At 46.8% G+C, this 12,912-nt stretch overlaps 1 protein-coding gene across 1 annotated transcript in view; it reads right to left on the bottom strand.

Moving 5' to 3' along the window:
* Positions 1–9,549: 9,549 nt before the first annotated feature.
* Positions 9,550–12,912, bottom strand: part of NSUN7 (NOP2/Sun RNA methyltransferase family member 7) — a 28,616-nt gene continuing 25,253 nt past the window's right edge. The window contains exons 10-11 of the mRNA XM_075261590.1: positions 11,515–11,638; positions 9,550–10,187 (exon numbers count right to left, since the gene is read on the bottom strand). Of these exons, the coding sequence (XP_075117691.1) occupies positions 9,591–10,187; positions 11,515–11,638 (721 nt within the window). The 3' untranslated portion in view covers positions 9,550–9,590. The remainder of the gene's footprint in view (positions 10,188–11,514; positions 11,639–12,912) is intronic.

Below are 12,912 nucleotides of genomic sequence, written 5' to 3'. Positions count from 1 at the left end.
GGGGGCAGATGAAGGAGGGGGGCGGCGTGACACTGGGGGCAGAGATGGGGGGACATGATTCTGGGGGCAGAGATGGAGGGGACATGAATCTGGGGGAAGAGAGGGGGGGACATGAAACTGGGGGCAGATGAAGGAGGGGACATGAATTTGGGGGCAGAGATGGAGGGACATGAATCTGGGGGCAGAGATGGAGGGACATGAATCTGGGGGCAGAGATGGAGGGGACATGAATCTGGGGCAGAGATGGGGGACATGAATCTGGGGGCAGAGATGTGGGGACATGAATCTGGGGGCAGAGATGGGGGGACATGAATCTGGGGGCAGAGATGGAGGGGACATGAAACTGGGGGCAGAGATGGAGGGGAGCCATGAAACTGGGGGCAGATGAAGGGTGTATATGAAACTGGGGGAGAGATGGAGGGGGGACATATAATTTACAGGTGACTGTAGGAGGATTATACTGTGTGCGGGCACATGAAAAATTAATGAGAATGGGCGGAGTCAACATAAAAGTGGGTGGAGGTATGTATCAAGCGGCACATCAGGCACCACAATGATCTGCACTTATTGCTTGACAATGGCGGGGGCTAGCAAAAACATTGCAACTGTGCTGGAATCAGTGTCTATTAACAGATGCTAAGGACTAGAATCAGTGGAGGTGGTGAGAGGTCCTCTTTAATTTCCTAATATAGGTTTATGGCAGCCAGAACTTCATATTTCTACTACAGAGCTTCACATCCACTGAAGAGACAAAGAGTTAAAGGGATTGTTCCTTAGAGTAGGTGGTAAAGCTTCTGGCATACAGTATATGGCAATCGTATCATAGCCCTGCATTTACCTGGTGGAGGCTTCTATACAGAGGCATCTAGCAAAAATCGTATATGGCGGCATACACTGGAGACTTGATATATACTAGGCCCTGATACTTAGCGCTTAGTTGCTGCATGCTATAGTACGCCCCTCCCCCTCCTCATACAAATAGTTGGACGCTGTGTGACACTTGATGGTAATCGCCCCCTTCTGTGTCTTGTGACATTTCTGGTGTGCGAGGAATAGTAAGATTTGGGTTATTAGCTGCGGTAATTCGCTGCTGACTGCCTGCATGCCTGGAGGATAGCGTCTAATGAGACCAATAAATTAACAGGCTGAGAATTGTTCACAAGACCATCAAATAATTGCGTTTCATTCCCATTATCACCCTGGAAAAAAACTGCAATAAAAAAAAAAATAAAACTCATTCATTACGTTTAAATTATTTGACAATGTAAAAATAAAAATGAACCTGGTTTATATGAGAAGTTGCCTGTAATACCGGAGATCACACCAGCAGAGGGCGTCTTTCAATTCATTGCAAGAATAATAAGCATGAATGAGAACAGACAGTCATAGAACAAGCAGGGGGCGGCCAAGCAGGAAGTCTGTGAGGTGTCACATCAGCCAATAGCTGCACAGCAGGAAGTGATGTCAGAAGGGGGAGTTGTTTTGGCTGTAAAATGAAGCCATTTTGTAATTTTAGGTGGTTGTAAGGGCCTATTATACAGAACAGCCTGAAACTTGAGGACCAGAGTAAAATAACAAAAGGTAAGGTATCTTACGCAAATGCAGATAAGGATCAGTTTTTACCGGAGGTTTTTGGGTTTTTTTACAAGAATTGTCTACATTAAAAAGCAAATACCCGAGGTCTGACAGGGCCTGATGTGCCCCATTATAAGTCAAAACATCTGCCATGGCCCATTAGGATCAATTTGTTAATAGATGTTACAGCTTCATTAGCAACTGAAGCCTTGACAGTAATGTGAACAGAGTCTAATATGATTGGTTTCTAGTGGAAACCTCTGAACTTCTCGCAACAAAAGCTTTAGCGAAACAAAAGGGCTTGGCCCTGATGGCTCTATAGTTAACCCCAGTGGGAACACTTCATACAGTGTTGGCCAAAAGTATTGGCACCCCTGAAATTCTGTCAGATAATACTCATTTTCTTCCAGAAAATGATTGCAATCACAAATTCTTTGGTATTATTATCTTCATTTAATGTGTCTTCAATTAAAAACCACAAAAAGAATTGTCAAAAAGCCAAATTGGATATAATTCCACAGCAAACATAAAAATGGGGTGGAAAAAAGTTTTGGCACTGTTTGAAAAATCATGTGATGCTTCTCTAATTTGTGTAATTAACAGCACCTGTTACTTACCTGAGGCACCTAACAGGTGGTGGCAATAACTAAATCACACTTGCAGCCAATTGAAATGGATTAAAGTTGACTCAACCTCTGTCCTGTGTCCTTGTGTGACCACATTGAGCATGGAGAAAAGAAAGAAGACCAAAGAACTGTCTGAGGACTTGAGAAGCAAAGTTGTGAGGAAGCATGAGCAATCTCAAGGCTACAAGTCCATCTCCAAAGACCTGAATGTTCCTGTGTCTACCGTGTGCAGTGTCATCAAGAAGTGTAAAGCCCATGGCACTGTGGCTAACCTCCCTAGATGTGGACGGAAAAGAAAAATTGAGAGATTTGAAAGCAAGATTGTGCAGATGGTGGATAAAGAACCTCGACTAACATCCAAACAAGTTCAAGCTGCCCTGCAGTCCGAGGGTATAACAGTGTCACCCGCACTATCCGTCAGCGTCTGAATGAGAAGGGACTGTATGGTAGGAGACCCAGGAAGACCCCACTTCTTACCCAGAGACCTAAAAAGCCAGGCTGGAGTTTGCCAAAACTTACCTGAGAAAGCCAAAAATGTTTTGGAAGAATGTTCTCTGGTCAGATGAGACAAAAGTAGGAAAAGGCATCAACATAGAGTTTACAGGAAAAAAAAAGAGGCCTTCAAAGAAAAGAACACGGTCCCTACAGTCAGACATGGCGGAGGGTCCCTGATGTTTTGGGGTTGCTTTGCTGCCTCTGGCACTGGACTGCTTGAACGTGTGCATGGCATTATGAAGTCTGAAGACTACCAACACATTGTGCAGCATAATGTAGGGCCCAGTGTGAGAAAGCTGGGTCTCCCTCAGAGGTCATGGGTCTTCCAGCAGGACAATGACCCAAAACACACTTCAGGTCAGCACTAGAAAATGGAGGATTATGTAGATAATCTGTTTTCCCATAGTCCAAACAGCAGCACAACAGATGGGGTATTCCTGCCCCTGCGTGCAATCAGGACAGGTGGAACTTTTACTCAATCAAAGAACCTCCCCTATAAGAGGTCACCAGACCTCCCCCTCCTCGTGTTAGTTCTAAAGTAGAGATTTCCAAACCCTTCAGAAAATTAACAAGCCAAACATACAGGGAGGGAGCTTTGTGCTGCTGTTTGGACTATGGGAAAACAGATTATCTACATAATCCTCCATTCCCCATACGTCCAACACAGCAGCACAACAGATGGGGAGGTAGCAAGAAACCCCCCCCCTAGGGTGGGACTTCCTGACAAACTGATGTCAATACCGAGCGACCGAAGGCAGCCGCCTCCGCGCTAAAATCGTCCAACCTATCATGTCTCACAAAAGTTAAGTGAGAACTCCTAGTCGCTGCCGCATAAATCTGGTCCAGGGAGATGGAATATCTCTCCCCACATGTCGTGGCAACTGCACAACTAGAATGTGCCCTTAAAACTCAGGCGGAAGTAGGCCCTGAGTACTGAATGCTTGAGAGATGGCCTCCTTGATCCATCTCGCCAATGTTGCCTTCAAGGCTCTACAACCCTTGTATTTTCTGAAAAGACTTACCAGAAAGGTTTTCTGGGTCGACGGGACTTTTTGGAATAAATCCCGGGAGATATCTTAATTGTACCCTGTCTGGAAGAATAGTAAATACGGCTCAGAGGCTGCTAAAGCCTGCAGTTCTCCAGTACGCTTAGCTGATGTGACGGCTAAGAGGAATTCCACTTTGCAGAAGAGGAACTTTAGTCCTATGTCTTGTAGTGGTTCAAAGGGGGGCCCACAGAGCCCCTGCAGTACCGTAGCTAAATCCCATTGGGGGATTAGGACTTGGATTGCGGGTCGGAGCCACCGGCCCCTCTTAAGGATTAACTTACCAACGAATCTTGAGACAATCTTATCCCTAATACGGCTGAAAGGGCAGCTACATGCACTTTTAATGTCACCGGGGTGAGGGCTTTCTCCAGCCCGCTTTACCAAAACTCCAATACCGTCTCCATAACTGGTATTGCACGTTGATTCTCTGTGCACCATTGCTGGTAAATTCTGCCAATCCTCATGTAGCTTCTATTCATAGAATCTGCCCTTGAGCAGGCCAGTGTTGTCCGCATGGCCTGTGACAATCCCCCATGTCCGTATAGGGTGCGGTCAACCTCCAGGCTGTCAGGTTGAACCTCTTCAGGTCCTGGCATAGCCACTTGTTTCGGGTTACCAGGTTGTGAAGAAGTGGAAGCCTCCAGTAATTCCCTCGACTCATCTGTATGAGGTAGGTAAATCATGCCCTTTTTGGCCAGAACGGTATGATGGCAATCACCCATACCTGGTCTTGACTGATCTTGGCCAATACCTTCGAAACCATGGGAAGTGGAGGGAAGATGTATGCCAGCCTGAACCTCCAAGGTATTGATAGGGCATCTACTGCCAAGGGGTTGTCCTCCTGGTAGAGGGAACAGACCCTCTCCACCTTGGCATTGTACTGGGTGGCCATCAGATCCACCTCGGGGAGACCCCTCATCCGAGTCAACTGACGAAAGACCTCCTGGTTGAGGGACCACTCGCCCGACACTGCTTCTCCCCTGCTGAGCTGGTCTGCCAGCACATTCAGATGTCCCCTTATGTGCACCGCACTGAGGTGGCTTAGATTTTCCTCAGCCCAGGAAAAAAATCTGATCTGTTAGCTTGAAGAGGGAGGGGACCTCATCCCTCCCTGCTTGTTCAGGTAGAGGACCACCGTGACGTTGTCCGTCCTGACTCTGACCGCCTTGCCGCGTAGATCCTGGGTGAAGTATAGCAGGGTTCAATACACTGCGCAGACTCGCGCCAATTCGATGACTGAGCAGTCTCCAGTCGGCTCCATGTCCCTTGTGCCAGGGTCTCCCCCCGATGCGCTCCCCAGCCATGGAAGGAGGCATCCGTTGTCAACAGGGTCCAGTCGGGCTGGACCGTGGACATCCCGTCCTTCAATAGGGACCACCATTGCAGTGATCGACGGGTACTGATGGACAACTGGATAGGCTTCTTCAGCCCTGAGGGGCTGCGGCTCCAAACCTTGAGGATCTCGCTCTGTAGTGGACGCATATGCTCTAGTGCCCATGGAACTGCATCTGCAGCTGCTGACATTAAACCTAGGACCTTCATTGAGGTTCTTACCCGAACCTCCCGCGTATCCGCCAGATGTTGCAACGCCCGACAAATCTACTCCTTCTGACTGTGAGGGAGAGATATCACCATCCTCTGAGAGTCCACAATGAACCCAAGAACTGGATTCTGGTGGTGGGGACGACTGCCGAGTTTTGACCATTGATCAGCCCGCCTAACTCTTCTAGGAAGGCGATAGTGATCCTTAGGTGGGCCGCGAGAACCTCTGTTGAGTGGGCCTTTAACAGCCAATCGTCTAGGTACGGTATGATGAATATACCTTGGAGCCGAAGAGCTGCAACGACCGGGGCCACGACCTTTGTAAAGGTGTGGGGGGGGCGAGGATATTCCGAACGGAAGAGCTGTGAACTGCAGATGACACAGAGTACCGTTCAGCACAACCCCGATCCTCAAGAACCTTCTGTGTGGCGGAAATATCGGGACGTGTAAATATGCGTCCCTTAAATCTAGGGTGACAAACCTGTCTCCTCGGTGCAGAAAAGGTGTCACTGACCTGATAGTTCCCTTCCGGAAATGGGTCTTGAGGACGTATTGGTTGAGAAATCTTAAATCGACCACCATTCTCTGACTCCCGATGTTTTGGGTCCCAAAAACACTGGAGAGTAAAATCCGGTCGATTGCTCTGCCAGGCACTGGCTCTAGAGCGCCTTTGTCCAGGTATCCCTGAACAGCGTTCTCCAGAAGGATCTGCTTTTGAACACAAAACGCGGGTTTACACAAATTTGTCGGGTGGATGAGATGTGAACTTTATTTTGTAGCTCGAATACACGAGCTGGAGGCCCCATGGGTCCTGAATGTGACGGCTCCATGCCGCCGAGAAGTGGGAAAGTCGACCTTCCACTGGCAAAGCGGATACAAGGGGAGGGGGGAGTAGACGTCAGAAGGTAGTTTTCTCCTTCTCAGGCTCTCGGATGGTGTGTCAATTTATACCTCCATAATGGTATCCAGCTCTTTCCAAAAGAGCCTGCCCGGCTCAAACGGAAGTGCGCACAAGTTGTATTTGGAAGTACTATCTGCCCTCCAGGGCTTCATCCACAGGGGGTGTTTTGCGGCCGTGGCTAATGAGATAGCCTTCGCCGCAATCTTCACTTGATACAAACCTGCTTCTGCCAAATAATCCACTGCTACGGAGGTGGAGGATAGGAACGCCAGAAGATCATCACAGGGAACACCTGTATAGATATCTCTACACAGAGTAGATCTATTACCTCGCAGGAACTGAACGACTTCTCCTGTTGAACTCCCACGGAGGCCTGCACAGATGCTGCAGTATAAATTCGGTGCAGGGAACCCTCTGCACGCCTGTATATCGCCTCCTGGAGATTTGAGCCATCTTCTGATGGCACTAACGTGCGCCTCGATAATTTAGAGACAGCCATATCGACTCTTGGGGGACGACCCCAATGATCAAATTTGTAGTGACGCCGACACAGTAGGCGTTAGTCAGGCAGCCCACAGGCAGATGGCACAGATGGAGAAGGCAGATCTAGCCTTCGGGTAGAGTACGAACAGTATAGAACTCTAGACCCGGTGCACTTAACATAAAAGTCTGTTTCCTTACAGACAGCAACACGAAAAAAACTCCCCCCCTTTTTTTTTTTTTTTTTTTTTTTTTTTTTTTTTTTTTTAAGGGACTTGTTCACTCACAAAAGTAGTCTTGGTGCACCTTAGCTTACCTCACCAGAGCTGTGGGAGTTGCTGGATAACTCACTGCCATCTCATAGGCTGCAGTTCCCATTAGCTGCGCTTTAGGGCAGCGGGAAGACCCGGCCAGATAGGTGCGGTAAAGCCATAACAATCGCACAGGGCATCGCAATAGACATGCACAACTATGCACTAAGCATAAAGGGAGCAGAAGCTGACACACAAATTCCATGCCTGTGAACTGTAACACAGCCAGGCACCTACAGGCCACAGTAATAGACATAAGTGCTCACACTATGCACTAAGCATGAAGGGAGCAAAGGCTCCACACAAATTCCATGCCTGACTGTAACACAGACAGGCCATTGCAATAGAAATGAGTGCTCACACTATGCACCAGGCATGAAGGGAAGCAAGGCTCTCACACAAATTCCATGCCTGCCTGTAACACAGACAGGTACATACACACCACTGCAATAGACATAAGTGCTACACTATGCACTATGCATGAATGGAGCAAAGGCTCCACCCAAATTCCATGCCTGACTGTAACACAGACAGGCCATTGCAATAGAAATGAGTGCTCACACTATGCACTAAGCATGAAGGGAAGCAAGGCTCCCACAAAAATTCCATGCCTGACTGTAACACAGACAGGTACATACAGGCCATTGCAATAGACATACAATCGACATAATAGAGTGCCCATAGCAAAAAGTATCAGTGCTTTTAGTTTTCAGAAAACACAGAGGAAAGCTAGGACTCAGCTTACCTTATTGGGCAGTGAATGAGCTGTGCACAGCTGAACCATCAGACACCCTGCAAAGCAGGTAAGACAAAACCTAAATCTTTCTCTCAGAAGGAAAGAAAGAGAAGGAAAGAAAGGGAAAGAAGAAGGAGCTAACAGCCACCTTCTTCCGATCCCGGAGGAGGCCACAGGCCTCCTCACCACCTGTCCCTGTCCGCAGGACAGAAAAAAACACGAGGAGGGGGAGGTCTGGTGACCTCTTATAGGGGAGGTTCTTTGATTGAGTAAAAGTTCCACCTGTCCTGATTGCACGCAGGGGCAGGAATACCCCATCTGTTGTGCTGCTGTGTTGGACGTATGGGGAATGGTGGTGAGAGAAAGCCCTGGAGACTTGTAAAGTGGCAGCAATGAGTCCAGCCCTGAATCCCATAGAACACCTGTGGGGGAGGGGGAGAGATCTCTTGATGGCAGTTTGGAGAAGGCCCCCTTCACATCTCAGGGGGGACCTGGAGCAGTTTGCCAAAGAAGAAGGGTCTAAAATTCCAGCAGAGCCTTGTAAGAAACTCATTGCTGGTTACCAGAAGTGGTTGTGCGCAGTTATTGTGTCTAAAGGTTGTGCTACCAAGTATTAGGCTGAGGGCGCCAATACTTTTGTCCGGCCCAGTTTTGGAGTTTTGTGTAAAATGATCAATGATTTGACTTTTTTTTTCATTCTCTTTTGTGTTTTTTCATTGCAAGCAAAATAAATGAAGATATTAATACCAAAGAGTTTGTGCTTGCAATCATTTTCTGGAAGAACACGAGTATTATCTGACAGAATTGCAGGGGGGCCAATACTTTTGGCCAACACTGTAGGTTAAAGAGTGTTTGTCTATGTATATGCAGCACATGTGTCATTCTGTGTATTAAACATACATGTATTCCTTAAAGGGATCCTATCACTTTGACCCAGCCGGAAGAAGACGGTGAAGACTACGTTGGTAACGAAGATGGAGGCCGCCCCCAGTGCTGTTTGAGCGCTTGGGCCCGCCCCCAGTGCCGCAAGAGAGCTACTTTGCATACTGAGAAAAAAACGGGATTGTAGGCGAACGGCGGCGTGGAGAAGACAACAAAAGGTAGGAGAAGAATAGCCTATTCCGACGTGGTGCCTAGAAAAAATTGTGTGTGAGTGATAGGATCCCTTTAATGGAGCAAACCATTTGGGCTGAGGGTTGCGCAACTGGTATAAACCATGACTTTAAGGAGGGGGAGGATCTCTAGCAGAGACTCCTTAGTTAGGAGGAAGAAGAAGTGTAGAGAGAGTGTGTCTTACGAGAGACCTGAGGATACTAAGCTAGTCCTCATGAGATAGGCCACAAGGACAGACATAGTGTTGCTCTGCAGTTAAGAGATGGGGATTATCCCGGATTATTTTTGTAGAAGTCTGTAAGAGTGATGTTATGTGGTCCTCTTAACTATGACCCTGCTTGTCACCTCTTGTCAGGCAGGGCGCCCTTTTCATATCTGCACCCCCTACAGCCAGGGAATTGCACCTTTTTCAGACTTGCACCCTATAGTCACAGCATTGCACTAATTTAGGATCTGCACCCCACAGCCAGGGCATTGCACCCCACAGCCCATACTGTTATAGAGGAAGACAGCCCCAACAAGGGAGACACAGGCGTCACTGGGAGTCACCAGGCTATGCTTTTAGTAATATTAATTATTCATTAATAGTAAGACAAATGTCTTAATAAACTAATTGGCAGGCTCATTATATCCACGTGTCACGTCATTTAACATTAGTTATAAGATACAAAAGGATAACATTAGAAACACAAAGGTCATGTTAGTAAATGAGGCACAATGTTACCACCGGATACAAGCGGACATGACAATGACGTATACTGCTCAATGCCAAGGCTTAGGATGTGGAAATGCGGTGGGCGGCGGAGCCTCCTTGGTTCTGCCAGGCAGCGACGATGTTGGTATATAGGATCTTGGCGAGGAGATGGCTCTTCTGGTTCCTGCATACCAGCGCTGGTGGCGATAGTGGACCGGACTCCGGATTTTGACAGTGGGTGGAGTCATGGACAATGGAGCCATTACAGGAGGCAACAAAATCTGGACTGGCTTCAGCACAATCTTTTCTTCTGGCTTTGGCCTGACAATGGTTGGTTGTCTCTCTAACATTTTGGAGATGGCCGAGGGGCTATTTGTAGATTTCCCTGTTATGTTTGAAGGGATTGCTCCGAGCTTTGTTGGTTTTCTTACTTGAAGACTGTTCTTTGGATCTTGTATTCTTGGGCTGATCAGATTATTTTCCCTGTTCAGGAACTCGATGATGTTTGCCTGATTTACTGATGGAGTTTGAGCACTTTTATGTGTTGCTTTTGATTTTTTCCGCTCTCTTTTTGAGGATTTTGGAAGTCCGATACCATCCAGAAGTCCCTTAGAAGCGGCTCGAGCCAAAACATCTTTAGCAGAAAGAAATTCTGATGGATCCTTCTAACATGAGAGCAAAACCGAAAAAAAAAACCAAATTAAAACGGAAGTTTCGAATAGTACGCACCCATAGGAATGAATGGACGCAGTAGAGATGAGCGAGCTTAACCCCGTGTGCTTAACCCCCTGCGTGCTGGCCGGCTCCATTCATTGCTCCCTCATCTCTACTGCTCACTTCTACCAAGCAATGACATTTTTGATCTCTATGGTCTGTGCTGGTGTGACCTTACAACAACCACTGCTGGAAAAAATATAGTATTATACTGTATATCAGTCAGACCATGTCATGGATTGACTTTTCTGGTCCAGCAGAGTGGAAACAGCTCTTAAGGTGTCTATATACATTAATCTACAGCTGATAAAAAGGGACAATTTCAACCAAGACAATTTTTCAGGTCAAATTTAGATGCGTCTAGCCTTAGTAAAGAGCATAACATGAAGATCTGTGCAGGTCCTACATCTAGGACACACACAAATCATTTGAAGTGGCGGCAACATTCCCTGCACTGCTTCCATTTCACAGGACAAGTGACGTCACATGGACTTGACACAGCTCAGTCATGGAGGGGGCCACAATACTAAGGAGCTGCTGCACAAATATATCGTGCTGTGCTTGGTGAGTACTGAAGGCGTTGCAGCACTCACACTGCGGCCTCTTCAAACAGATGACTGGCTGGGCCCTGGGTGTCGGAGCCTTGACCAACTTTATTTGATGACCTATTCTAAGGAGAGGTCATCAGTTATAAGAGGCAGTTCACACGGCGTAACGCCCCGCGCATTCAGGCACGTATACATGTGCTGGCCTATGCACGATACACATTGAAATCAATGGGTTACAAAGCCTCCCATTGATTTCAATGTGTATTGCGCGTATGCCAGCACACACTGAAATGAATGGGATCTGTTTTGAAGCGCCGCGCTCTGACACGTGTATACATGAGTGAATGCGCGGCGCATTACTCCGTGTGAACTGCCCCTAATGGAGTGGGTATAATCAGGTGCTGACTGGTATGCTGTGGATCCAGTAGGTGGCGCTGACTAGTATAAGACACCACCTGCTGTATGCCAGGTGTGGGGCTCTGGGTGTGTTAGATGTGATGGAATGGCAGGCAGAACCTTCCAAGCCACACAGCTAACACAAGCAAGGCAAGGCAACCTACATGATCCACAAGACCTGATGTAACCCACTCCATTCTAGTGTGAAGCTTCCATTAAATCCTTATGTGATGTTTATTGTAACCCGGTATCAATGACTATATAGAACTGAATATCTTAGTTGCACAGTCCAGTTCTACAATGTACTGCAGCCGGTCGCTTTCTGGTAACTTACCTCTCTGGTTAGGACTGCAAGAAAACAACCATTGGAAGTCTTTGATGGCTCCATTTTAAAAAAGTTCTCAGAAGCCAATTCCACTTCTTCAGAAGAGCAAAGGGGTATAAGAGGAGGGCTAATCCTGAAACACATCGGGGTCATAAGAAGGGGTGAAGATATGTCAAACACACTGGTCAAGGATAGCTAGGAGTGTCCTCCGGACCGGTCATCTCTTCTGTAAGGTCTGCTGTAGTAAATGCTGATATATATAGAAATAACAATTCTGTAGCCCCTTTTCATGGCTCTGTGTTGTATTATTCCTCTGTTATTGCTTCTGGAGATGTGTTTAGAACTGACAGTGTCCCCTAGTACATAGATAGTGTTCCCTGCACAGTCTTGTGGTGTACAATGCCAGACATTAGAGGGCGCTGCAGTTGCTACATCTTACCTGTGCCCGCTAGGTTCCCACTGCTTCCTAGTATAAGGGTGTTTCCAGGACACATGCCCTCTCTGCATCCTAAAGGTTTGGCACAGACCATTGACTCAGTGTGCAAAAATTAGAACACACCCCTAGCTATATGAGGCACCTTTTTCCTATGGGAAGGTGCCTAGACAAATGTGTTCGCCATAGTTCTGTCCGTATTACCTGTGTTGACCTCTGCTTGTGACCCCAAACCTGTTCTATTTGCCCTGATCTCTGCCTGATTGCCATATTGACTATGTACCACCCACCCTGACCGTGCTGCTGGGAACTTCCTGTGCTGGCTGGAAGCTCATTAGCATACCCTGACCGTGTTGCTGGGAACTTCCTGAGCTGGCTGGAAGCTCATTAGCATATGAATAAAAACGGACTTATTCAGAAACCACTGAGGCAATCTATATACTAAAGGTAGGTGAGGAATAGACTTTCTAAACCCTATGCAAGGATGTGATTAGTTAAAAATGACTTTTCCCAGTGATAGAGCCCCTTTAAACCCATAGGAGGAAACTGGAAAAAATGGGAAAAATATGCAAATATGACATTATGGCCCCTTTAATCTTGGAATTGGTTAAGTTGTCAGATCATGAAGTGATAGATAACACATCCTACACATATCCTACGCAGCCATTTATATGATGGGAATAAACATTTACTGTATATGGAATGTGACATCATAAAATGACATCACTAAAATTAGGTTTTAATTATGAAAATATTTTTTTAAAAATTGTTAGTATTTTTTTTTTTATCTGACTATCCACATAAAAAAAAATTAAACACTCCAGTTTTCATAATGAGCTGACATTAGCTGTTAGCTGCAGGTCACTTGTCAGCTTTGCTGTATAGGCTGAGACGCTACATGCAGAGCCATCTCATTATCAGTTAGCAGCACATCTGTATTGTATGAATAGGGACATAGAGAAGGCAGGATAGCA

The sequence above is a fragment of the Leptodactylus fuscus genome, chromosome 1 (genome assembly GCF_031893055.1).
Source record: "Leptodactylus fuscus isolate aLepFus1 chromosome 1, aLepFus1.hap2, whole genome shotgun sequence".
In the NCBI taxonomy this organism is placed as follows: Eukaryota; Metazoa; Chordata; class Amphibia; order Anura; family Leptodactylidae; genus Leptodactylus; species Leptodactylus fuscus.
This window is presented reverse-complemented; position numbering and strand designations above follow the sequence as displayed.